The sequence below is a fragment of the Oncorhynchus gorbuscha genome, linkage group LG04 (assembly GCF_021184085.1).
Source record: "Oncorhynchus gorbuscha isolate QuinsamMale2020 ecotype Even-year linkage group LG04, OgorEven_v1.0, whole genome shotgun sequence".
Taxonomy (NCBI): domain Eukaryota; kingdom Metazoa; phylum Chordata; class Actinopteri; order Salmoniformes; family Salmonidae; genus Oncorhynchus; species Oncorhynchus gorbuscha.
The window spans coordinates 63,941,801-63,969,167 of NC_060176.1; the positions used below are offsets into that span (position 1 = coordinate 63,941,801).

General features: G+C 43.3%; 2 protein-coding genes across 4 annotated transcripts; one reads left to right on the plus strand and one right to left on the minus strand.

The window, feature by feature from the left end:
- Positions 1–4,176: 4,176 nt before the first annotated feature.
- On the minus strand, positions 4,177–12,497 carry LOC124034486 (flavin reductase (NADPH)-like). Of its 2 annotated transcripts, XM_046347748.1 has the most exons (6): positions 12,355–12,497; positions 12,268–12,277; positions 9,140–9,295; positions 8,817–9,018; positions 8,388–8,552; positions 4,177–4,453 (listed from the first exon to the last, which is right to left on the minus strand). In XM_046347748.1, exons 3-6 carry the CDS (start codon positions 9,272–9,274, stop codon positions 4,290–4,292), a joined length of 666 nt encoding a protein of 221 aa, XP_046203704.1. In that variant the 5' UTR covers positions 9,275–9,295; positions 12,268–12,277; positions 12,355–12,497; the 3' UTR covers positions 4,177–4,289. The 2 variants fall into 2 exon arrangements, with proteins under 2 accessions (XP_046203704.1, XP_046203703.1); XM_046347747.1 differs by lacking the exons at positions 12,268–12,277; positions 12,355–12,497 and adding an exon at positions 11,118–11,253.
- LOC124034485 (N-acylethanolamine-hydrolyzing acid amidase-like) lies at positions 12,293–27,218 on the plus strand. Of its 2 annotated transcripts, none has more exons than XM_046347745.1 (11): positions 12,293–12,562; positions 12,973–13,137; positions 13,321–13,444; positions 13,630–13,720; positions 13,803–13,888; positions 14,010–14,182; positions 19,010–19,072; positions 19,160–19,226; positions 24,651–24,679; positions 25,051–25,120; positions 26,850–27,218. In XM_046347745.1, the coding sequence occupies exons 1-11, from the start codon at positions 12,396–12,398 to the stop codon at positions 26,868–26,870; spliced, it is 1,056 nt and encodes a 351-aa protein (XP_046203701.1). In that variant the 5' UTR covers positions 12,293–12,395; the 3' UTR covers positions 26,871–27,218. The 2 variants fall into 2 exon arrangements, with proteins under 2 accessions (XP_046203701.1, XP_046203702.1); XM_046347746.1 differs by having other exon boundaries at positions 12,360–12,562; positions 25,051–25,108.
- The last annotated feature ends 149 nt before the right edge of the window (positions 27,219–27,367 follow it).

Here is a 27,367-nt window from a genome sequence, read left to right on the forward strand (position 1 = left end):
TCAGTCGTATATTGCCTTTATATGGCCTATATGGCCTTTATGGAAGAGTGGCAAGAAGAAAGCCATTTCTTAAAGATATCCATAAAAAGTGTTGTTTAAAGTTTGCCACAAGCCACCTGGGAGACACACCAAACATGTGGAAGAAGGTGCTCTGGTCAGATGAAACCAAAATTGAACTTTTTGGCAACAATGCAAAACGTTATGTTTGGCGTAAAAGCAACACAGCTCATCACCCTGAACACACCATCCCCACTGTCAAACATGGTGGTGGCAGCATCATGGTTTGGGCCTGCTTTTCTTCAGCAGGGACAGGGAAGATGGTTAAAATTGATGGGAAGATGGATGGAGCCAAATACAGGACCATTCTGGAAGAAAACCTGATGGAGTCTGCAAAAGACCTGAGACTGGGACAGAGATTTGTCTTCCAACAAGACAATGATCCAAAACATACAGCAAAAACTACAATGGAATGGTTCAAAAATAAACATATCCAGGTGTTAGAAAGGCCAAGTCAAAGTCCAGACCTGAATCCAATCGAGAATCTGTGGAAAGAGCTGAAAACTGCTGTTCACAAATGCTCTCCATCCAACCTCACTGAGCTCGAGCAGTTTTGCAGGAGGAATGGGAAAAAATTTCAGTCTCTCGATGTGCAAAACTGATAGAGACATACCCCAAGCGACTTACAGCTGTAATCGCAGCAAAAGGTGGCACTATAAAGTATTAACTTAAGGGGGCTGAATAATTTTGCACGCCCAATTTTTCAGTTTTTGATTTGTTAAAAAAGTTTGAAATATCTAATAAATGTCGTTCCACTTCATGATTGTGTCCCACTTGTTGTTGATTCTTCACAAAAAAATACAGGTTTATATATTTATGTTTGAAGCCTGAAATGTGGCAAAAGGTCGCAAAGTTCAAGGGGGCCGAATACTTTCGCAAGGCACTGTACGTATTGTATGTTCTTAGATTTCCTACGGATGTCTGCTACTTGTCTTTTACAGGTGACCCCTTAATTATTGAAACCTCCATCCTGAGGAAATTAGGCAAGAGCCTATTAGGTTGATGGGGAACTCCCTGGACAGTGGTCTTATAATGCTATGTATTACAAACTGGGATACATACCCCACCATGAGAGGTGTTGTGGAAAAGTGATATATTACGGTGACACTGAGTACCAGTGTGGTTGGTCCTCCTGAAGTACTGTATCAAAACCTACTGATGTCACCAAACTACAGGAACCCACTGTAAAGTTTGTAATATGGTAACTGAAGCCATAAGCGTGGAGATTCCACACAAATAGGTGTCCTTTAAATTGTTATAATACTAGAATTTCCATTGAATTATCCCTAGTTTTGCTACCATGCTGTGTTGTTGTCTTAGGTCTCTCTTTATGTAGTGTTGTGGTGTCTCTTGTTGTGATGTGTGTTTCATCCTACAATTAATTTTTTCAACCCAGCCCCCTTTCCAAGCAGGAGGCCTTTCGCCTTTTGGTAGGCCGTCATTGTAAATAAGAATTTGTTATTAACTGACTTGCCTAGTTAAATAAAGGTTCAATAAAATACAATTTCAAATGACCTCATGCCCCTTTATAATTTCCCCTCAAAGATTTAACAGGATTGACGAGGTGAGTCGAATACAGTAGGTACAGTCTAGCTCCATCTGGTTTCTGGCATACTGTTTACACATATCCGGTCCTTTCAGATCTTCACAGAAGTATCAAGGACTGTCAGTAGTGTGGATGACAGACAGTAGTGGTCAGTTGTGATTGGGAAGAATCTCATCTCAAAGTCTTCCAGGCCATTAGCTTGGTCAACCAGACAGACTGCTGCTCTCACGTTTGGTTTCAGCGCAGTGTCCTTCTAGTTTACAAGGCTTCAAGGCTACTGCAGGACAAAGAGAATTTGGCCAATTGTCAAACAGAATTTCAACAGACAAATTGGTCCATCAACGACAGGTCAAAGTAATTTCACAATTTATTAGTGGGGAAAGGTTGCTGATGGCTGCATACTGATTGCACAAAGTTAAATCCCATAGGGGCTTACAGCAAGATAGGCAACTGACTTTTCTCTGAGGTTGAATATAAGCAAAGTCTCCCCAAAAATGTATGATTTTATATAATGGGTCAATCAAATGATCCTTTGACAGAACAGTGAGCTCCTTACTGACCGACATTCACACCTGCACCAGGAACCTTTGGTTAATTACACACCTACATGCAAAATGCTGACCTACCTGGGAAAACATTTGTTAATTATTTTCAGAATGTGTTAACGTATTACAGTATTCAATTAATCAATAATATCTGACTAGCATTAATGATGAACAACTACAAAATGGAAAATATGCTATTTTACACCATATCAAGTGAGTCCAAAAAGTTGTATACTCACAGTAATGATGACAGTTTATGATACGGTAATGCCCCCATGTGGTAACAATAATAGGGTTAGGGTTAGGTAACAATAATAGTCATAGTGCATATTTACCATGAACATACAGCTCATTCGGGAAAGTATTCCGACCTCAGACAGCTTTATTCTAAAATTGATAAAATACATTTTTCCCCTCATCAATCTACACAGAATCCCCTTGACAAAGCAAAAACTTTTTTTAGAAATGTTAACTAAATTATTAAATATAAAAAACATACGTTTATATAAGTATTTAGACCCTTTGCTATGAGACTCGAACTTGAGCTCAGGTGCATCCTGTTTCCATTGATCATCCTTGAGATGTTTCTAAAGTTGGAGTCCACTTGTTGGAAATTCAATTGATTGGACATGATTTGTAAAGGCATACACCTGTCTATATAAGGAACCCACAGTTGAAAGTGCATGTCAGAGCAAAAACCAAGCCATGAGGTTGAAGGAATTGCCTGTAGAACGCCGGGACATGATTGTGTCGAGGCACAGATCTGGGCAAGGGTACCAAAAAATGTCTGCAGCATTGAAGGTCCCCAAGAACAGTGGCCTCAATTATTCTTAAATGGAAGAAGTCTGCAACTACCAAGACTCTTCCTAGAGCTGGCTGCCTGGCCAAACTGAGCAATCGGGGGAGAAGGGCCTTGGTCAGGGAGGTGAGCAAGAACCCTTAGGTCACTCTGACAGAGCTCCAGAGATCCCCTATGGAGATGGGAGAACTTTCCAGAAGGACAACCATCTCTGCAGCACTACACCAATCAGCACTTTATGGTAGAGTGGATAGACGGAAGCCACTCCTCAGTAAAAGGCACATGACAGCCTGCTTGGAGTTTGCCTAAAGACTCTCAGACCATGAGAAACGAGATTCTCTGGTCTGATGAAACCAAGATTGAACTATTTTGCCTGAATGCCTAGTGTCACGTCTGGAGGAAACCTGGTACGGTGGTGGCAGCATCATGCTGTGGGGATGTTTTTCAGTGGCGGGGACTGGGAGGCTAGTCAGGATCAAGGGTAAGATGAACAGAGCAAAGTACAGACAGGTTCTTGATGAAGACCCGCTCCAGAGTGCTCAGGACCTCAGACTGGGCGAAAATTATCCTTCCAACAGGACAACGACCCAAAGCACACAGCCAAAACAACACAAGATTGGCTTCGGGACAAGTCTCGGAATGTCCTTGAGTGGCCCAGCCAGAGCCCGGACTTGAACCCGATCGAATATCTCTGGAGAGACCTGAAAATAGCTGTGCAGTGACACTCCCCATCCAACCTGACAGAGCTTAAGAGGATCTGCACAGAAGAATGGGAGAAACAGGTGTGTCAAGATTGTAGAGTCACACCCCGGAAGACTCGAGGCTGTAGTTGCTGCCAAAGGTGCCTTAACAAAGTACTTAGTAAAGGGTCTGGATACCTATGTAAATGTGATATTTAAGTACATTTTTTTTATACATTTGCAAAAATGTCTAAAAACCTGTTATTGATTTGTCATTATGGGATATTGTGTGTAGATTGCAGAGGGGATAAACTATATAATCCACTTTAGAATAAGGCTGTAAAGTAACAAAATGTGGAAAAAGTCAAGGGGTCTGAATACTTAAATTATGTAAAATTATGTAATTTCTTTTTTAAAGAGGCTCTAGACCTTCAATTACTTTTTCTACCATTTTAAATGTTTGCTTCATGCCAAGTCACAAAAATATAGCTTATGTCTTTATAGGGTAACAAACTCCACATCATAAATAGAATAAAAAACATTGACACATTTTGCTCAAACCAGCAGAAATACATTTAATAAAATGTTCACAATGAAAATAGCACAAGATGGTAAACAATATTACAATTAAAGGCTGACGCAAACAGAACATTGATAGCATTTCATTCATTTTTGGTTGTGATGGCAACCGCTTTGTTGAACCAGACATTGGTGTTGAGGAGGAAGAGCATGAAACGAGCCACATCACCCCTTCCTACAGCACTTCCTACAGGCACGCCATTGGAGTCAGGAACAAAGTAGCCCTCGTGGGTAAGGAACTCTTTACCTGGTGAAAAGAACAAAGTAAATAGAGATCCATTTGTTCCCATCATCATTTTGATTGGTCCATTTCACTAAGTCTTTTGAGAAAAGTGCAGGGACTTGTGGTAGTAGCAGAACTATGACCCTAAATGAAACCCTTACACTCGTAGGAATTGGCCTATATGGATAGATCAAAATTTCAATGTTTCTTACAGAAGAAATATGGAAAGCTTATACATAACCATGGTAGAAATCAAATGGAAAAGTTTGGAGATTATGGGAAAATCATTAACCTAAAATGAGGACAAAACAGCTAATCTGACACAAGACAGATTAGCTGTCTGACATCGAGTCCAAACATTACGCTTCTGATTTTATGTGCACTTTACATTTACTGTACTTGGTGCCGCATTTGTTGATCAACCAAATCTGAAAATACTCTGGATACATTCAGTAACATAAGAATATTCATGGTAATTTGGGGAAGGTGCAACATAAGACTAAACAATGACAAGGGTTTGAGTGAGAGGTCTAACTGGTGTTTCCAAATGGCCAAACACCTCTTTAAAGTATGCAGAGTTCCTATGTAATTTCAATGTACTTTTATGACTCAAAGAGTCTTCAACTATAAGGTCATATTTTGAACTCCCCTCGCTGTGCTGTTGAGGAACTAGAGCAAGCACACTTGTAATTGTTTTGTTTGGAACAGAGCTCTGCATCCCCGCCATCACACAATTACTCTTGTTGTTTACGCATTCCAGAAACAGTCCATTATAAATCGCAATCTGAGTCAGGTGGGCATCATTTGGCGCTTATAATAATAATAATCATTTATTTTGTAAAGTGCTTTTCATTATATCATTATATGGAATAGTCTCAAAGTGCAAAAAAAATACAAGATAAAAAACAAATAGTAAAAAAATGTAATAATAATGGACATACAGTGCCTTGCGAAAGTATTCGGCCCCCTTGAACTTTGCGACCTTTTGCCACATTTCAGGCTTCAAACATAAAGATATAAAACTGTATTTTTTTGTGAAGAATCAACAACAAGTGGGACACAATCATGAAGTGGAACGACATTTATTGGATATTTCAAACTTTTTTAACAAATCAAAAACTGAAAAATTGTGTGTGCAAAATTATTCAGCCCCCTTAAGTTAATACTTTGTAGCGCCACCTTTTGCTGCGATTACAGCTGTAAATCGCTTGGGGTATGTCTCTATTAGTTTTGCACATCGAGAGACTGACATTTTTTCCTATTCCTCCTTGCAAAACAGCTCGATCTCAGTGAGGTTGGATGGAGAGCCATTGGACTGCCACACGGTGAAGCATGATTCATCACTCCAGAGAAGCTTTACATCACTCCTGCCAATGCTTGGCATTGCACATGGTGATCTTAGGCTTGTGTGTAGCTGCTTGGCTATGGATACCCATTTCATGAAGCTCCCGTCGAACAGTTCTTGTGCTGACGTCGCTTCCAAAGGCAATTTGGAACTCAGTAGTGAGTGTTGCAACCGTATATTATATATATATATATATATATATATAGTTAAAAAAATAAAGGGAACACTAAAAATAACACATCCTAGAACTGAATGAATGAATGAAATACTTTTAAATACTTTTTTCTTTACATAGTTGAATGTGCTGACAACAAAATCACACAAAAATTATCAAAGGAAATCAAATTTATCAACCCATGGAGGTCTGGATTTGGAGTCACACTCAAAATGAAAGTGGAAAACCACTCTACAGGCTGATACAAATTTGATGTAATGTCCTTAAAACAAGTCAAAATGAGACTCAGTAGTGTGTGGCCTCCACGTGCCTGTATGACCTCCCTACAACGCCTGGGCATGCTCCTGATGAGGTGGCGGATGGTCTCTCTCTCACTAGGGCTCCCATTGTCCAATGCCACAGTTTTAGCTCAAATGTGTTCCTCTTGTCTTCTCTTCACCTCATTTTCCTTTCTTTGTTTCTCTTATTTTTTTCTTTCTTTCTCTTATTTTTTTATTTCTTTCTTTCTTCTTTCATTCCTTCCTTCCTGCTTGTTTGTCCATTTCACCCCATTAATTGTTTCCTGATGTCAGCCATTGAGGAGCCTGCTACACAGATACTCCAAAATACCCGTCTGGTGTTCAACCTTCCCAAGTTCTCTCACGCCACCCCGCTCCTCCGCTCTCTCCACTGGCTTCCAGTTGAAGCTCGCATCCGCTACAAGACCATGGTGCTTGCCTACGGAGCTGTGAGGGGAACGGCACCTCAGTACCTCCAGGCTCTGATCAGGCCCTACACCCAAACAAGGGCACTGCGTTCATCCACCTCTGGCCTGCTCGCCTCCCTACCACTGAGGAAGTACAGTTCCCGCTCAGCCCAGTCAAAACTGTTCGCTGCTCTGGCCCCCCAATGGTGGAACAAACTCCCTCACGACGCCAGGACAGCGGAGTCAATCACCACCTTCCGGAGACACCTGAAACCCCACCTCTTTAAGGAATACCTAGGATAGGATAAAGTAATCCTTCTCACCACCCCTCCCCCCTTAAAAGATTTAGATGCACTATTGTAAAGTGGCTGTTCCACTGGATGTCATAAGGTGAATGCACCAATTTGTAAGTCGCTCTGGATAAGAGCGTCTGCTAAATGACTTAAATGTAAATGTCTCCTAAGGGATCTCCTCCCAGACCTGGACTAAAGCATCTGCCAACTCCTGGACAGTCTGTGGTGCAACGTGGCGTTGGTGGATGGAGCGAGACATGATGTCCCAGATGTGCTCAATTGGATTCAGGTCTGGGGAACGGGCGGGCCAGTCCATAGCATCAATGCCTTCCTCTTGCAGGAACTGCTGACACACTCCAGCCACATGAGGTCTAGCATTGTCTTACATTAGGAGGAACCCAGGGCCAGCATATGGTCTCACAAGGGGTCTGAGGATCTCATCTCGGTACCTAATGGCAGTCAGGCTACCTCTAGCGAGCACATGGAGGGCTGTGCGGCCCCCCAAAGAAATGCCACCCCACACCATGACTGACCCACCGCCAAACCGGTCATGCTGGAGGATGTTGCAGGCAGCAGAACGTTCTCCACGGCGTCTCCAGACTCTGTCACGTCTGTCACATGTGCTCAGTGTGAACCTGCTGTCATCTGTGAAGAGCACAGGGCGCCAGTGGTGAATTTGCCAATCTTGGTGTTCTCTGGCAAATGCCAAACGTCCTGCACGGTGTTGGGCTGTAAGCACAACCCCCACCTGTGGACGTCGGGCCCTCATACTACCCTCATGGAGTCTGTTTCTGACCGTTTGAGCAGACATGCACATTTGTGGCCTGCTGGAGGTAATTTTGCAGGGCTCTGGCAGTGCTCCTCCTGCTCCTCCTTGCACAAAGGCGGAGGTAGCGGTCCTGCTTCTGGGTTGTTGCCCTCCTACGGCCTCCTCCACGTCTCCTGATGTACTGGCCTGTCTCCTGGTAGCGCCTCCATGCTCTGGACACTACGCTGACAGACGCAGCAAACCTTCTTGCCACAGCTCGCATTGATGTGCCATCCTGGATGAGTTGCACTACCTGAGCCACTTGTGTGGGTTGTAGACTCTGTCTCATGCTACCACTAGAGTGAAAGCACCGCCAGCATTCAAAAGCGACCAAAACATCAGCAAGGAAGCATAGGAACTGAGAAGTGGTCTGTGGTCACCACCTGCAGAACCACTCCTTTATTGGGGGTGTCTTGCTAATTGCCTATAATTTCCACCTGTTGTCTATTCCATTTGCACAACAGCATGTGAAATTGATTGTCAATCAGTGTTGCTTCCTAAGTGGACAGTTTGATTTCACAGAAGTGTGATTGACTTGGAGTTACATTGTGTTGTTTAAGTGTTCCCTTTATTTTTTTGAGCAGTATATATATATATATATATATATATATATATTAGTGCATCTAAACTAGACCCTATTCATCTGTCTTACCTGTGGCAGGTAAATTCTTGAGACCCGGCGGCCTGACAATTGTCCAGTTAACATCCTGTGTCTTCTTCAGAAAGTGCTCCATCTCAAACATATTGCTAAGGACACTTCGGATCATTGGCAGCAGTAGGAAGCGGATGAGGTAAGATGATTGTGTGCCAGAGTTAGCTATGGGGATGAAAATGAGAAGATAAGGGAATGCTGTTTCACAATGATAAAAACACGCAACTGACTTTGTACATTAAAAAGGCAACATGATCACTAACGAAATACAGTCATGGCATTGTTTATTTAACCCTTATTTTACCAGGTTAGAGAGGCTCTATTCATCCCTTGGTGGATTGAGGCCTAAGTAAGTTACCAGGTAAGTTGACTGAGAACACATTCTCAAGTTGTTCTCAAATGTTCTCAGTCATATTTTACTTTACTTACGGTCAGTGTACCATGAAGTCATGGTGATAATGCGGTTCACTTTGGCCTCTCTCATGGCATTTACTGCGGCCCTCATAGACAAGGTGTATCCAGTGACTCCGGAGAGAAAGGATGCAGGAAACCCCAGGCAGGATATAACTGCATCTTGTCCTTGGAAGTGAGGTTTTAGGCTGGCTTCTGAGAAGATATTGCCCTCAACCACCTGACAGAACAGAGAAAATAGCAGTTTTATGGTATAGGCTCTCTCAGGCCTGGGGTAAGGTTCACACTTCATAAAGCCTCTCTAAAAAAACCATTTCTGCTGCGTACATTACATTATTTACCTTTAATTTCTCATGTTGCACTGTCAATTTCCCTGGGTTCCTGACAATGGCAGTGACAGAGTGTCCCTGCTGAAGAGCTTGGTTCACCAGATATTGTCCCGTCTGTCCAGTGGCTCCAAGCACGGCTATCTTCATCTTGACACTCGGAAATACACTCTAAAATAAAATAAATATAATTTATGAAATATAATAATTCACAGTCAGAGAGTCAATCAAACCATAGCTCTACGATGATAAGTTACAAAAGCATGAACTCACATTTACAACAGTGCAGGTTTAACAAGCAAGGGTGTGCAGTGGGCGTAGCACGACTTATCACGTGAATAGACTGTGTAGCAACACCCACATTTTTCATAACTGCTTGAAACATAACCAACTTAAAATGTATTAGTTCTTATTCTATTACAACAAATGACCATTTGCATTTAAGTAATTTAGCAGACGCTCTTATCCAGAGCGACTTATCAGTAATGAGTGCAGACATTTTCATAGTTTGGTACGTTTAACCCGTAGTAGCCTTTAGGATTTTGATTCATAAAGTGTTAATTGGATGGTTCACTTATAAATGTTTCAGGCACATACTAGAAAGGCCAAAAAAGGACATGACCTGTGTGCATTGAATGGACATTTACAAGAGGTCTATTTACACAGTAGATGGCAGTGTGTACCCCTTCATTATCCCACTAGCAAACCAACCCACCCCAATGTCACCACCTCTTTTCATAATGGGCATAACAAACAGCTTTATAGAGACCCATAACAAAGATGATCATAATGAAATATGATACATTTTCAGTGAGGAAAACCCCAGATTTGTTATCTGAAAAGTGAACTTGGATTTTGATTATGAACTGTTGAAATTCAAAAGGCAATAGTGAGAAAACACGAATTGATTGTTCATTACTTTTATAGACTGCCTCCTGCGTTTGCCTGTAAAGCCCTTCAGTAGACAGAATTAAACCATGATTCATCTAGGGGGAAATTTGACTGTGTGGCACGAGGTCTGATCACAATGTCTGTGTTGTATCCATCTGAAAATGATTATTTCTGCAACTGTGAAATGTTAACGGACAGTAAGCTAACGCAAGGAATATAAAAGGCAGTATTATGAAAATCAAACTAAGAAATTAGAAAATGTCAGAAGATGTATTTTATTTTATCTGATAGGCACCACATGCACTGAAAAGAACCTACAGACTCTGGCTACACTGCATAGGAATAATCCTAAATACAGATGTCATGTTTCATTTCATAACTCATGTTTTGCAGCAATCTTGATTGAATTCCCCATGTCCTATCACTTGGTGATGACCAAATTACACAAGGTTTGTAAACTGTTAGGCTATACCTGCACAATCTACAATACTCCGAATGGTTCATGCATAGCAACATGCGATCAAGCAATCCGTTTGCTCCAACAGTAATGTAAAAGCTTATGCATTAAAGGGCATCATACAACCAAGTTGTGTTGTGTAATTATTTTCCCCAACTCAGTTAAGCCAAAACCACGCCCCGTTATTAAGAGGAGCGTTTTACTTCGCTGAGCGCTCCAAGTCCGGAAGTGAATATCACGTAGCGCGAAATTTCAGTCACTCATTAATAACGTTTGCCCCTGTATTTCAAGATTGAAAAATAAAATAACATAATGTCGTGGACAGAGCTAGCCATTAACGTGCCTTGACGCTCAAAGACAGAGCTAATAAATATTTGAGAGATGTTGAATAATAAGCATATGCTTTTACCTGATAATAGACTACTAATGATAATATACCAAATTAAAACACCGCCTAGTAACGTTAAGTAGCCTAGCTAAACTTATCTGACCTTCAATTGAAGGAATTCAGCAGAGTTCTGAGACATTTTTACAACTCATTGAAACTCTTAAAATAAATACATGTGGAAATGTTACCAAACATGATAATAATAGGCCTGCATTACAGTTGTCAACTAATTGTTAAATTACACTTTCCGTCTTTACCTTGGAAGGCCAATGTCTCTGCGCTGATCGCCTGTGAGTGAGACAACGCTAGCTAGCCAATGGGAGCGTAGTGGTTTTGGCTCAACTGCGTTGGGAAAAAGAAAGACGCTTGCTTGTGACTTAGATGCATTCAAGATCTGCAATGTTTCACATTGATTCGTTTTTGGATTGAGCACATCACGATATAAATAGTGAATGTGACTTTTTCTAATCACACAGATTTATTTCTTATGAAGCATTATTTTGCTTCTAGGCTTAACGAAAAATGCATTTTTTTATGAGAAAATTATAATGAAATTATAATTATAATGAAACTGTTTTGCTCTGAGACCGGATGTGCGTTCAGTTCGCTTGAACGTTTGCTACGTTGAAGAACGGTTTGTACTGAACGACACGTTACCCGCGAACGTTATTGTATGTTCTTTAACAGACTTCGAACTACGGTTTCTCCGGTTTGGTGGGTGTGGCTTTAAGCAATGAGTGACGTTTTTAAAGGGCGTGGTTATTCTAACAGCGTTCCCCAACTGGTTGTGCATTATAGCACCGTTTCCGTTGAATTGAACGTAAAAATGCAGACCAGGCTTGGGATCCGCATATCTGCTGCAGTTGTCAGATGATACTCTACATTGAAGCGGCAATCTGCAGTTTAAACAACAAAGGTTAACCCGCCACAGATTTGGCAGTTTTTTATTTTACTAGGCATTTACATTTAAGAACAAATTCTTATTTTCAATGACGCCTGTGCCTGTTCAGGGGCAGAATGACAGATTTTGTACCTTGTCAGCTCGGGGATTTGAACTTGCAACCTTTCGGTTACTCGTCCAATGCTCTAACCACTAGGCCTGAGGCTGGAGAATTGTAACCACAGAATTCAAAGACAGAGCTATTGATTAAAGAACTGACCATCCATGAGATCATTAAAAGTTTTGAAGCTATACAGAGTTTGTTTACAAAGGAGTAAAACAAGTGTATATTTTGGATTATGATGGGGTTACACAGTTGAACTAAGTCCATGAACAATGTGTAAGATATACTCTACAATAATGAATTGCTATATATCATTAAATTTAAATGTCCGAAAATGTTACAATCGCAGATTGCCCCTTTAACATGCTCACAGGCGCTACCCCAAAGAGTTAACCATGCTCACAGGCGCTACCCCAAAAGAGAAACAGGAAGTTATGGAGAAGTTGCAACGATGTTGCCTGTAAAGTTGCGGCCATTTGAATTGGAACGCACAAGTTCCTAGGCTACTGCCATATCCGCGAAAAGGGCACGATGTTGTCAACATTGCTCCTGCTTGGTCTGGTCGTTTCATGTGAGTCAGACTTCGTTCCAGCTGTGGTCAACGTCAGCTTGGATGATCCCCCAGAAGTGCGATGGGCGCCTCTATTTAAAGTTTTTGATGTCGACTACCTGGTGAAAGCAGGTGCTGAAGTGATTGAGTAAGTGCTTAATACGGCGGAATGCCTATTTATAGAAGTTCTAGTTGCCTCCAAAAGTTGGTTTAATAATATTTGTCTCAAACTGTAAAATATAGATTTTTGCTTTAATGTCACATGATGGACAGGACTTTTGATTATGTAGCCTAAACCTGAATTGCAGAAGTTTTACGTCAACTTCAGTATATGGACATTGATCAGACTTAACCATGTATTTTCACTTACCATTTAATATGTCAAATATGACAAAATATGCCATGATTTGTTATTTGCATAATATCTGTGCTTGCAGTTTAAATATGTATGAATATCTGCAGGCATACAGTATGTTGACGGACACAATGTGAGTAGCCTAAGCTTGCCCATGGTGTTGATTAATATTAACACCTAAAACGTAATATTTTTTGTTGCAGTGCCACTGTTCCAAAATGGGTGCATCATGCGGTAACTCCGGTTGTGGAGGCCTTGGAGAAGTATGTACCTCCTCCATACGCAGGGGAGATCAGAGGAATGGCCTCATATTTTCGAGGGAGCCTTTCCGATGTCATCCTTCTCAACTTTGCCTATGAAATATCAGCGTATGTATGAACTGATCTGCTTTACATGTAGGCCTACTGATACAAATGCCATTCAACCAGTTGAAACAAGAATGTAGTCACAGCTTCTTGTTGTCAGAAGCACAAAGAAGAAGAATGAAAGTATGTGTTGTAAGAACCCCCCCCCCCCCTTCATGACTTAACACGCTCCTATTGCATCTGTAGGTTTTGCACTAGTATTGTAGCTCAGGACACAAGTGGACATTTGTATCATGGCAGGAACCTTGACTACCCACATGATATACTCCGGAATCTCACCATCAATGTTCTCTTTCTCAAAAATGGAACGGTATGTTACACATGGTTACACAGCTCAACCTTTACATCTGCAGTTTCACTTCTGCAAGGCCAAGGTGTCAATCAGCCGATAATGCCAGAGAACTTAGTTTGGGCACTGTGAAGTAAATCTGGAGTGTGATGTTAGGCTGAAAAAGGGTCAAGTAAAATCCCCTCCTAATTACTCAACTTTTCCAGGTGGCTTATCGTGGTACGTCTTTTGCTGGCTATGTCGGGCTGTGGACCGGACAGAGTCCAAATAAATTCACAGTCTCTGGTGACCAGCGTGGTAAGGATTCAATTTATCTAATTGTCCAGGACACATCCATAAAGGTGTGAGTCAGTCATTTAAGGCAGTGTGTTATCGTCAGGTGAAGACCACTGGTGGAATTGGTGGAAGAACTGGGTCTCTGCTTTCCTGCTGAAAAGATCTCCAGTCAGCTGGCTGGTGAGAGAGGTAAGTCAGGAAGTTTAACCATCAACATCCACAAAAATCAACACTTTGCTAACCACAAATTACTATTATGGCTTGTCTATTAACCTACTATTGTGGCTTGTCCTTTCTTGTTTTTCTTCAGACGTTGGCGGAAGCAGCAGACTTTCAGGATGCTGTGATGCGGCTGTCCAAAATCCCAATCATCACAAGTGTGTACTACATCGTTGCCGGAGTAAAGCCTGGGGAAGGAGTGGTGGTTACCAGGGACAGGAAGGGCCCAGCTGATATCTGGCCTCTGGAACCCTTAAATGGAGGGTAGGAAATGAGGGGTCTCTTCCATAACACAAATTGTATTAGTTTGTTTTAAGAGCTGCTGAGATTTATAAAGCTGAGTTATGCTAACTGTTATCATTGAGTCTGACCCATATTTCCAACCTCCCATTTTATCTTAAGTCAATCAATCAATCAAATGTATTTATAAAGCCCTTTTTTACATCAGCCGAAGTCACAAAGTGCTATACAGAAATCCAGCATAAAACCCCAAACAGCAAGCAATGCAGATGTAGAAGCGCGGTAGCTAGGAAAAACTACCAAGAATGGCAGGGGTGGCCAGTCCTCTTCTGGCTGTGCCGGGTGGAGATTATAACATTACATGGCCAAGATGTTGAAACGTTCATAGATAACCAGCAGGGTCTAATAATAATAATAATAATAATCACAGTGGTTGTAGAGGGTGCAACAGGTCAGCACCTCCGGAGTAAATGTCAGTTGGCTTTTCATACCCGATCATTCAGAGTTAGAGACAGCAGGTCCAGGACAAGGTAGCACGTCCGGTGAACAGGTCAGGGTTCCATAGCCGCAGGCAGACCATTTGAAACTGGAGCAGCAACATGACCGGGTGGACTGGGAACAGCAAGGAGTCATCAGGACAGGTAGTCCTGAGGCATGGTCCTAGGGCTCAGGTCCTCTGAGAGCAAGAGAATTAGACGGAGCATACTTAAATTCACACAGGACACCGGATAAGACAGGATAAATACTCCAGATATACAGACTGACCCTAGCCCCCTGACACAAAATATTGCAGCATAAAATACTGGAGACTGAGACAGGAGGGGTCGGGAGACACTGTGGCCCCACCCGACAATACCCCCGGACAGGGCCAACCAGGCAGGATATAACCCCACCCACTTTGCCAAAGCACAGCCCCCACACCACTAGAGGGATATCTTCAAACCACCAACTTACTACCCTGAGACAAGGCCGAGTATAGCCCACAAAGATCTCCCCACGGCGCCAACCTGGACAGGAAGATCACGTCAGTGACTCATCCCACTCAAGTGACGCACCCCTCCTGGGGACAGCATGGAAGCGCACCAGTAAGCCAGTGGCTCAGCCCATATAATAGGGTTAGAGGCAGAGAATCCCAGTGGAGAGAGGGGAGCGGGCCAGGCAGACAGCAAGAGTGATTTGTCGCTCCAGTGTCTTTCTGTTCACCTTCACACCCCTGGGCCAGACTACACTCAATCATAGGACCTACTGAAGAGATGAGTCTTCAATAAAGACTTAAAGGTCGAGACCGAGTCTGCATCTCTCACATGGATAGGCAGACCATTCCATAAAAATGGAGTTCTATAGGCGAAAGCCCTGCCTCCAGCTGTTTGCTTAGAAATTCTAGGGACAAGGAGGCCTGCATCTTGTGACCGCAGTGTACGTATAGGTATGTACGGCAGGACCAAATCGGAAAGATGGGTAGGAGCAAGCCCATGTAATGCTTTGAAGGTTCAGAGTAAAACCTTGAAATCAGCCCAAGCCTTAACAGGAAGCTAGTGTAGAGAGGCTAGCACTGGAGTAATATGATCAAATTTTGGGGTTCTAGTCAAGATTCTAGTAGCCGTGTTTAGCACTAACTGAACTTGATTTAGTGCTTTATCCAGGTAGCCGGAAAGTAGAGCTTTGCAGTAGTCTAATCTAGAGGTGACAAAAGCGTGGATACATTTTTCTGCATCATTTTTGGACAGAAATGTTCTGATTTTTGTAATGTTATGTAGATGGAAAAAAGCTGCCCTTGAAATAGTCTTGATTTGTTCGTCAAAAGAGAGATTAGGGTCCAGAGTAACGCCTAGGTCCTTCACAGTTTAATTTGAGACGACTATACAATCATCAATATTAATTCTCAGATCCAACAGAAGATATATTTGTTTCTTGGGACTTAGAAGTAGCAACTGTTTTGTCTGAGTTTTAAAAAGTCCTGGAGAAGATGTTGGCAACTCAACTTCACTCACACCTCAGCACTAACAAGCTTTATGAGGCACTCCAGACCAGCTTCAGACCAATGCACAGTACTGAATGCTGTTAATGACCTGCTCGTGGCAGCAGATACAGTATCCCCCACCATCTTGATTCTTCTGGACCTCAGTGCTGCTTTTGAAACAGTAGGTCACATCATTCCACTGCAGTGCCTCACAGGAAACACTGCCATCTGTGGGACTGCCCTAAACTGGTTCACCTCTAACCACAAGCAGTGCGTAATCCTCAATGTCCACCATAACCTGCGGTGTCCCACAAGGGTTGATGCTAGGACCCATTTTCTTCCTGCTCTACATGCGCCCACTTGGCCAGATCTTCAGACAGCACAGTGTCCAATTCCACTGCTATGCAGATGACACACAGGTGTACATTAAAACCAAGCCTGACACATCTGCTTTGTCAACCTTGGATGAAGAACAACTTCCTCCAACTCAACAGCACCAAGACCGATGCAATGCTGATAAGCAACCCCCAACAGATCACCAAATCCTGCAGCATCCACTCTGCCATAGAAGGCCACATCATTCCCCCCCTCTCCTCAGTCATAACCAACCTGGATTTGATATTTGACCCTGTTCTCTTCTTTAATGCCCACATTAGACTGTAAAACGCAATTCTTTCACCTGAAGAACATCTCCCTAAGACCCTCTCTCACCACTTCTGACACAGAAAAGCTTATCCATGCATTAGTTTTCTCCAGAATTGATTATGGGAATGCGGTACTTGGGGGGCCTGCCTGCAAACTCGATTAATAAATTACAGCTCATTCAGTGCTGCAAGGTTTCTGACACAAACAAAATAGTCTGGTCACATCACCCCCATCCTTGCTGACCTCCATTGACTACCTGTCTTCTCTTGGTCTACAAAGCCCTTAATGGCATCGGCCCAAAACCCAGAGCATAACCATGGGGGACTGTGCCTTTTCCTCCCACCCACCATGTCTTTGGAACTCCATCCTGACAATCTCAGGGCTGTTCAGACTGTTGGGGCTTTTCAAGCAGGCCTTAAGACTCCTCTTTATCGGCTGGTCTACCCTTCCTCCTAGACTTTGTTGCTTTTATGATATGGTTATATATACAGTGGGGCAAAAAGTATTTAGTCAGCCACCAATTGTGCAAGTTCTCCCACTTAAAAATATGAGAGGCCTGTCATTTTCATCATAGGAACAATTCAACAATGACAGACAAAATGAGAAAAAAAATCCAGCAAATCACATCGTAGGATTTTTAATGAATTTATTTGCAAATTATGGTGGAAAATAAGTATTTGGTCAATAACAAAAGTTTCTCAATACTTTGTTATATACCCTTTGTTGGCAATGACAGAGGTCAAACATTTTCTGTAAGTCTTCACAAGGTTTTCACACAATGTTACTGGTATTTTGGCCCATTCCTCCATGCAGATCTCCTCTAGAGCTGTGATGTTTTGGGGCTGTTGCTGGGCAACACAGACTTTCAACTCCCTCCAAAGATTTTCTATGGGGTTGAGATCTGGAGACTGGCTAGGCCACTCCAGGACCTTGAAATGCTTCTTACGAAGCCACTCCTTCGCTGCCCGGGCTTTTGGGATCATTGTGTTTGGGATCATTGTCATGCTGAAAGACCCAGCCACATTTCATCTTCAATGCCCTTGCTGATGGAAGGAGGTTTTCACTCAAAATCTCACGATCAGTCGTCCTGGTCCCTTTGCAGAAAAACAGCCCCAAAGCATGATGTTTTCACCCCCATGCTTCACAGTAGGTATGGTGTTCTTTGGATGCAACTCAGCATTTTTTGTCCTCCAAACACAACGAGTTGAGTTTTTCCCAAAAAGTTATATTTTGGTTTCATCTGACCATATGACATTCTCCCAATCTTCTTCTGGATCATCAAAATGCTCTCTAGCAAACTTCAGACGGGCCTGGACATGTACTGGCTTAAGCAGGGGGACACGTCTGGCATGGCAGGATTTGAGTCCCTGGAGGCGTAGTGTGTTACTGATGGTAGGCTTTGTTACTTTGGTCCCAGCTCTCTGCAGGTCTTTCACTAGGTCCCACCATGTGGTTCTGGGATTTTTGCTCACCATTCTTGTGATAATTTAGACCCCACGGATTGAGATCTTGCGTGGAGCCCCAGATCGAAGGAGATTATCAGTGGTCTTGTATGTCTTCCATTTCCTAATAATTGCTCCCACAGTTGATTTCTTCAAACCAAGCTGCTTACCTATTGCAGATTCAGTCTTCCCAGCCTGGTGCAGGTCTACAATTTTGTTTCTGGTGTCCTTTTGACAGCTCTTTGGTCTTGGCCATAGTGGAGTTTGGAGTGTGACTGTTTGAGGTTGTGGACCGGTGTCTTTTATACTGATAACAAGTTCAAACAGGTGCCATTAATACAGGTAACGAGTGGAGGACAGAGGAGCCTCTTTAAAGAAGAAGTTACAGGTCTGTGAGAGCCAGAAATCTTGCTTGTTTGTAGGTGACCAAATACTTATTTTCCACCATAATTTGCAAATAAATTCATTAAAAATCCTACAATGTGTTTTTCTGGATTTTTTTCTTCTCATTTTGTCTGTCATAGTTGAAGTGTACCTATGATGAAAATTACAGGCCTCTCATCTTTTTAAGTGGGTGAACTTGCACAATTGGTGGCTGACTAAATACTTCTTTGCCCCACTGTATATATACTTTAACTTTTATTTTATGCACTTTTAGATAATTTGCATTTCATTATACAAGAATAAACAAATGTATTATAATGCTATCAGCAGATATTGGGCTTTTAAAATAAGATGCCAAAACTTATCGGGGTGTTTACTCTTGAATGTGTAAATGAAGTGTAGTGTCCTTTCCTACTATAGGTGGTTCAGAGTAGAGACCAACTTCGATCACTGGCTGCCGCCTCCTGCAAAAGATCATCGCAGGTAAGCATACTGCTCACTTTACATGACTCCATGATTATATTTTCATTGATTTCATGTGAATGGATGGCTTATGTATCTTTCTTCCAGAGATGCAGCCAACAAAGCATTAAATGCAACTGGTCAAGATAATATCAATATGGATACAATGTATAAGGCAAGTAGATGGCTGTATGTTATTGCTGAATATTTGTTTAGATAGTATTACATTTGACAATGTTATACTGTATCATTGACTACTTTTTGACTACAAGTTATCCTAATAGCAAATTCAGAAATACAGTGCATTCGGAAAGTATTCAGACAACTTGACTTCCACATGTTGTGGAATAATAATGGAAAGCCAAAACTGTTTTACATTTTTTTTATGTTTGCAAATGTATTATATATATTTAAAAAATGAAATCACGTTTACATAAGTATTCAGACCCTACTCAGTACTTTGTTGAAGCACCTTTGGCAGCAAATTACAGCCTCGAGTCTTCTTGGGTATGACACTACAAGCTTGGCACACCTGTATTTGGGGAGTTTCTCCCATTCTCTGCAGATCCTCTCAAGCCTTGTCAGGTTGTATGGGGAGCGTCACTGCACAGCTATTTTCAGGTCTCTCCAGAGATGTTAGATTGGGTTCAAGTCCGGGCTCTGGCTGGGCCACTCAGGGACATTCAGAGACTGGTTGGCTGTGTGCTTAGGGTCATTGTCCTGTTGGAAGGTGAACCTTGGCCCCAATCAAGGATCTCTGATTGGTGGAGTGCTGCAGAGATGTTTGTCCTTCTGGAAGGTTCTCCCATCTCCGCAGAGGAACTCTGGAGCTCTGTCAGAGTGACATTCAGGTTCTTGGTTACTTCCCTGACCAAGGCCCTTCTCCCCTGATTGCTCAGGTTGGCTGGGCGGCCAGCTCTAGGAAGTCTTGGTGGTTCCAAACTTCTTCCATTTAAGAATGATGGAGGCCACTGTGTTCTTGGGGACCTTTAATGCTGCAGACATTTTTTGGTACTCTTCCCTAGATCTCTGCCCCGACACAATTCTGTCTCAGAGCTCTACTGACAATTCCTTCGACCTCATAGCTTGTTGTTTTTCCTCTGACGTACTGTCAACTGTGAGACTGTTACGGGAAATGAGTGAAGAGGTGTGGAGTCAGGCGCAGAGAGCAAAAGATGTGGGAAAAACAACACGCTTTAATGTCCCGGAAACATAACATGTACAAAAGTGGAAACACAAATGAACAGAAATATAAACGGACAGCGTGAAACCCAAATGCCAACAAAAATACACTCAAACAACAAAACAACAAAACAGACGAACAAGCCCGCACGAAACAGAAGTGAGCTAAACAGACTATATATAACCCTATCCTAACAACCAAACTAGAAACAGGTGCTACCAATTAGACAAAACTAAACGAACACAGAACAATGGATCGGCGATAGCTAGTAGACCGGCGACGACGACCGCCGAGCGCCACCCGAACAAGAAGGGGAGTCACCCTCGGTAATATTCGTGACAGTACCCCCCTCCTGACGCGCAGCTCCCGCAGCGCGCCGACGCCGGCCTCGGGGACGACCCGGAGGCCGAGGCGCTGGGCGATCCGGATGGAGGCGATGGAATTCACTCAACATGGATGGGTCCAGAATATCCCTCACCGGAACCCAGCACCTCTCCTCCGGACCGTACCCCTCCCAGTCGACGAGTTACTGCAAGCCTCTCACCCGGCGTCTCGAGTCCAGAATAGCTCGTATCTTGTACGCCGGGGACCCCTCGATGTCCAGAGGGGGGAGGTCAGTAAGAAAATCCACCGAAAGATGGGTCCACGGCCGTTGTGGAACGGGAAGAGGTTGTAATTTACCTCTTGGCAGGTGTCTAGGAGCCTTACTCTGGGCGCACACCGAACAGGAGGAGACATAGAATTGCACATCCCTCCTCAAAGTGGGCCACCAGTACTTCCTCTCAAGACCTCTCACTGTCCTATAAATACCTGGGTGACCCGACGAGGGTAGACAATGAGCCCATCGAATCAATTGATCACGAACAGCCAGCGGCACGTACCTACGACCCTCCGGACACTGTGGAGGCGTAGGTTCCCCCCTTAGCGCCCGCTCGATGTCCGCGTCCACATCCCATACTACCGGTGCCACCAGCTTAGCTGCCGGAATGATGGGAGAAGGATCGATGGACCTGTCCTCAGTGTCATAGAGTCTTGACAGCGCGTCAACCTTAGTGTTGAGGGAACCTGGTCTATATGAGATATTGAAACGAAATCTGGTGAAAAACATGGCCCACCTTGCCTGACGAGGATTCAGTCTCCTAGCTGATCGGATATACTCCAGGTTACGATGGTCAGTCCAGATAAGGAAAGGGTGCTTAGCCCCCTCAAGCCAGTGTCTCCACACCTTCAGGGCCTTAACCATAGCCAACAACTCCCTATCCCCCACATCATAATTCCGCTCTGCTGGCCCGAGTTTCTTAGAAAAAAAGGCACAGGGGCGGAGCTTCGGTGGCACACCCGAACGCTGTGAGAGCACCGCTCCAACCCCAGCCTCGGATGCGTCTACCTCTACTATAAAAGCCAAAGAAGGGTACGGATGTGCCAACACCGGCGCCTTAGTAAACATCGCCTTCAACTTATGAAAAGCTCCGTTCGCCTCTGCTGGCCACTGTAAACGCACCGGCCCCCCCTTCAGCAGTGAGGTAATAGGGGCAGCTACCTGACCAAAACCCCGGATAAACCTCCGGTAATAATTGGCAAATCCCAAGAACCGCTGCACCTCCTTTACCGTGTTCGGAGTCGGCCAATTACGCACGGCCTTAACGCGGTCACCCTCCATTACCAAACCAGAGCTGGAAATGCGATAACCCAGGAAGGAAACTGATTGTTTGGAAAACTCACATTTCTCCGCCTTCACATACAGGTCATGCTCCAGCAGTCGTCTAAGAACCTTGCGCACAAGAGATACATGCGCAGAGCGTGTAGCGGAGTAGATCAAAATATCGTCAATATAAACCACTACACCCTGTCCGTGCAGGTCTCTGAGTATTTCATCCACGAAGGATTGAAATATAGCTGGAGCATTCTTTAAACCGTATGGCATGACGAGCTACTCATAATGGCCCGACGTAGTGCTAAATGCAGTTTTCCACTCATCTCCCTCCCGAATACGCACCAAATTATAAGCACTCCTGAGATCCAGTTTAGTGAAGAACTGCGCTCCGTGAAATGATTCCACTACCGTAGCAATGAGATGTAGTGGGTAACTAAAACCCACTGTGATGGAATTTAGACCTCTATAATCAATACACGGACGCAAACCACCATCTTTTTTCTTCACAAAAAAGAAACTCGAAGAGACAGGTGACATGGAGGGCTGAATGTACCCCTGTCCCAGAGCCTCGGTGATATAATTTTCCATAGCCACCTTCTCCTCCTGGGACAAAGGATACACATGACTCCTGGGGAGTGCAGCGTTAACCTGGAGATTTATCACGCAATCCCCCTGCCTATGGGGTGGTAATTGGGTCGCTTTCTTTTTACTGAAAACGATAGCCAAATCATCATACTCAGCTGGAATGCGCACGGTTGGAACCTGGTCTGGACTCTCCACCGTTGTAGCACCGATGGAAACCCCTACACACCTGCCTGAACACTCATCAGACCACCCCTGTAGATTTCCCTGTTTCCACGAAATCGTAGATTTATGAATAGCTAGCCAGGGAATCCCCAGAACAACTGGAAACGCAGGTGAATCGATAAGGAACAAACTAATTCGCTCCTTGTGATTCCCCTGCGTAATCATCTCCAACGAAATAGTGGCTCTCTTCACCAGCCCTGACCCTAATGGTCGACTATTTAAAGAGTGCATGGGAAAAGGGGGGTTTACTTTTACTAACGGAATCCTCAACCTCTGAGCGAGTCCGCGATCTATAAAGTTTCCAGCTGCGCCTGAATCTACCAGTGCCTTATGCTGGAGAGAAGGAGAATAATTTAGGAAACAAATTAATAGGAACATGTGACCAACAGGAAACTTTGGGAGAGTGTGGTGCTTACTCACCTGGGGTGACCGATGAGTGTTCTCATGATTCCCAGATTAATTCCTCCAGCACCGACCAGACGTGTGCCCTCTCCGGCCACAACTGGTACAGGAGGAGCTTCCTCCTCCGATCTCCCTTGACGCGGTACCTCCTAGCTCCATCGGGATAGGGGCAGGAGGATCAGGAGGTAGAACTGACAGGACCCTTTCAGAACGTCCACGAGCAGCTAGCAGATGGTCCAACCGGATTGACAGGTCTATCAGTCCATCCAGGCCAAGTGTAGTATCCCGACAGGCCAGCTCCATACGGACGTCCTCTCTCAGGCTACACCTGTAATGGTCTATCAGGGCCCTGTCGTTCCACCCTGCTCCCGCAGCCAAGGTCCGGAACTCCAGCGCGAAGTCCTGCGCGCTCCTCGTCCCCTGTCTCAGATGGAACAATCTCTCATCCGCCGCACGACCCTCTGGAGGGTGATCAAACACGGCCCTGAAACGGCGGATGAACCCCGGGTAGTTGTCTTTCGCCGAGTCGGGCCCGTTCCAGACCGCATTAGCCCACTCCAGGGCTCTACCGGTCAGGCAGGTGATGAGGACCCCTACTCTCTCCTCCTCCGAGGGGGCCGGTCGAACGGTGGCCAGGTAGAGGTCTAATTGCAGCAGGAATCCCTGGCACCCTGTCGCTGCTCCATCGTAATTCCTCGGAGGCGTCATGTGCAGAGCGCTGGAACCGGATCCAGATGGGGAGATGGTAGAGTTGCTGGTGGGAGGGTCGGTGGGGTAGTAGGAAACCATTCCTCTCCCAACGATCCATCCTCTCCATCATCTGATCCATCGCTGATCCTAGGCGATGGAGGATGGATGTGTGATGATGGACTCTCTCCTCCATAGTGGGAAGAGGAATGGTCGCTGCTCCTGCTGACTCCATATCGTGGTGCGGGCTTCTGTTACGGGAAATGAGTGAAGAGGTGTGGAGTCAGGCGCAGAGAGCAAAAGATGTGGGAAAAAGAACACGCTTTAATGTCCCGGAAACATAACGTGTACAAAAGTGGAAACACAAATGAACAGAAATATAAACGGACAGCGTGAAACCCAAATGCCAACAAAAATACACTCAAACAACAAAACAACAAAACAGACGAACAAGCCCGCACAAAACAGAAGTGGCTAAACAGACTATATATAACCCTATCCTAACAACCAAACTAGAAACAGGTGCTACCAATTAGACAAAACTAAACGAACACAGAACAACGGATCGGCGATAGCTAGTAGACCGGCGACAACGACCGCCGAGCGCCACCCGAACAAGAAGGGGAGTCACCTTCGGTAATATATAGACAGGTGTGTGCCTTTCCAAATCATGTCCATTCAATTTAATTTACCACAGGTGGACTCTTGAGTCTCATAGCAAAGGGTCTGAATAATTATGTAAATAAGGTATTTCTGTTTTTTTTTTTTTTTTTTTTTAAGAAAAGGCGCCTGAATGCACTGTATAACTGTATTTATTTTTTAAATAAATGGTTTAAGCATCTTAAATCAGTAATTTTGTCTCCCAGGTCCTGTCAATGAACCCAGTATGTAACAGGTAAGGAAGAAGAAGTTTGTTTATTATGTCCTCATTTCTCTCTGTGCCATTCCCCAGTGTGAATCACTGTGTGATCAGCAGGAGGCAGGGTTTTTGTGCAACGAACATTGCTTTCACTTCCCCTTGCCTTACTACAGCAATAAAGTTAATAGGCCTCTGTTATGAAACTGTCTGAAAAAATAGCTGTAGTGTATTGTCACTGAAGATCTGAGTAGAATTGTCCCTGTTTTGAAGCTTTTCATGTCACACTGGTATTTAAGTAGGTTTCCATCTTACCCATACATGCACTAACTGTGATTTGTATGTTTCATATAACTTTCTGTGGGTAGATGGGTGTGTCTTATATTTAAAAAATGTTCCTTGTTTCTCAGGATTACTGTTTTCACAACAACAATGAGTGCAGCCAGCCCTGAGAAATACAACACAGAGGTCAGACCAGAGGTAGTGAAACTACTTACATGTCTAATCATTGGCTCTCAGTTGTGTCCCAATTAGGGCTGTCATAGTTCATCAGTTAACTTTTTGTAATGTCAGTGTATCGTGATTAATGGCATTGTCGGAAAGCATTGAAAATCCTCTGAAAACAACCAAAAGACATAATCTATACAGCTAAAACAATGCGATGTTAAAACAAGTTGACGTTGAGTATGGTTACATGCACACAATAATGTGATTAATGTGGATAGTCAGATTAATATAATAATTCAATTAAAACGTTTACATGCTTTGCAAGAAGAAAGATTTCCCTAATTATCCTGTTTGCATGGACACATCTGAAATCAGGCTACCTGATGGCACACTCTTAAAAGCAGAAAATCGGCAATCAAAATAAACATTCTACCACAGCGACCATGTTATTTCTGAGAAGCATATTTGATTCTGAGTACGGACATATAAAGTTTGTATGTGAAAACTACTTTTAAGACTCATACATTCAGTTGTTCCCAACTCACTTCACTGAGCTAAAGAGGGGGGCTCGCTTGGCTGGTGCTAGCACATGTGCAGATCAGATACACCGCTGGAATGCAGATTAAGGTGTTTAGATGTCCTAATAATTAGAAAGTTTTAAAAAAATAATCAGCTTATGCCCACTTCGATTCTGACCTTACACCGATTAAGATGAGCAGAGTAAGGTGTTTACATGACTATTGCATAATCAGTTGTATTAGTGTGCATGTAAACATACTCATCAAGGTTAAAGAAAGTGTGCTTTATAAATTAACCTGATTTTGCTAACCGTTACACTGGACAAAATCAAGATGTCAATATTCTTGTAATGCTATCTGTATAAAAAACTAATCTTAATTTACAGCTCCAATTTGAGCAAATTCTTAATTTGCGGGCTCCTGGGTGGCGCAGTGGTTAAGGGCGCTGTATTGCAGCGCCAGCTGTGCCACCAGAGACCCTAGGCTCGCGCCCAGGCTCTGTCGTAACCTGCCGCGACCGGGAGGTCCGTGGGGCAACGCACAATTGGCCTAGCGTCGTCCGGGTTAGGGAGGGCTTGGCCGGTAGGGATATCCTTGTCTCATCGCACACCAGCGACTCCTGTGGCGGGTCGGGCGCAGTGCACGCTAACCAAGGTTTCCAGGTGCACTGTGTTTCCTCCGACACATTGGTGCGGCTGGCTTCCGGGTTGGATGCGCGCTGTGTTAAGAAGCAGTGCGGCTTGGTTGGGTTGTGTATCGGAGGACGCATGACTTCAACCTTCGTCTCTCCCAAGCCCGTACGGGAGTTGTAGCGATGAGACAAGATAGTAGCTACTAAAAACAATTGGATACCACGAAATTGGGGAGAAAAAGGGGTACAAATAAAAATTCTTAATTTGCGATGAATTGTGATTTATCACAGCAAATTCTGCAATTTACCTCAATTGTTTTAAATTGTTTGACAGCTCTAGTCCCAATACAATACACAATGTTTACTTACAATATAGTTGGTTACTTAGTAATAGTTGATTACTTACAGTATGCTTTATATAATGTAATTATATTAACCCCATTGCCCTACTAACTAAGCATATGTCCATTCTCAATGTTCTATACTATGGTGTAAAGTTCTGTAAATTAGACCTACTGCATTATGTATGGTCATGCGCAGATCAAAACATTTGTTTGACATGCAAAGCATCATTGTGGTTGTTGATTTAACCTTCTGTTTCCTGTGTTTCCAGGGCTGTCATAGCAATGAATAAAGCTGAGTCGTGGACCAAAACCATGATTATGTTGTTGTCCAGAAAGGGCAGAGCAGGGATTTTCTGCATTAAAAGTGCCTTTTTTAAATGTTTTATTCCATTAGTTATTTGTCATGTATTTTTTTAGGTGATAAAATTAATATATTTTTTACCCAAAATGTTATTTGGAAATATGAATTATGATTATGTCCACACACTGAGTCTAGTATTTTAGAGTGGTGAACATGATTATATTTAAATAAAGCTAATTTAATTTTGATGAATTCATGCAACATAAAATGCCTTATGTGAATTTATACAGATCATCCACTGTCAAAATGAATAATAAAACTAGTAATACAAATCCAATGTTTCTACATTGTTGACCTATCAGAAAGCTACTGTTACTGCCACAGAATTAATACATCAGTAATACAAACCTTTTTGAATTTGAGAAATAATACAGAAACAATGTCTCTGGTGCCTGCATGTGAAATATTCATTATTTAGAGAAGAAT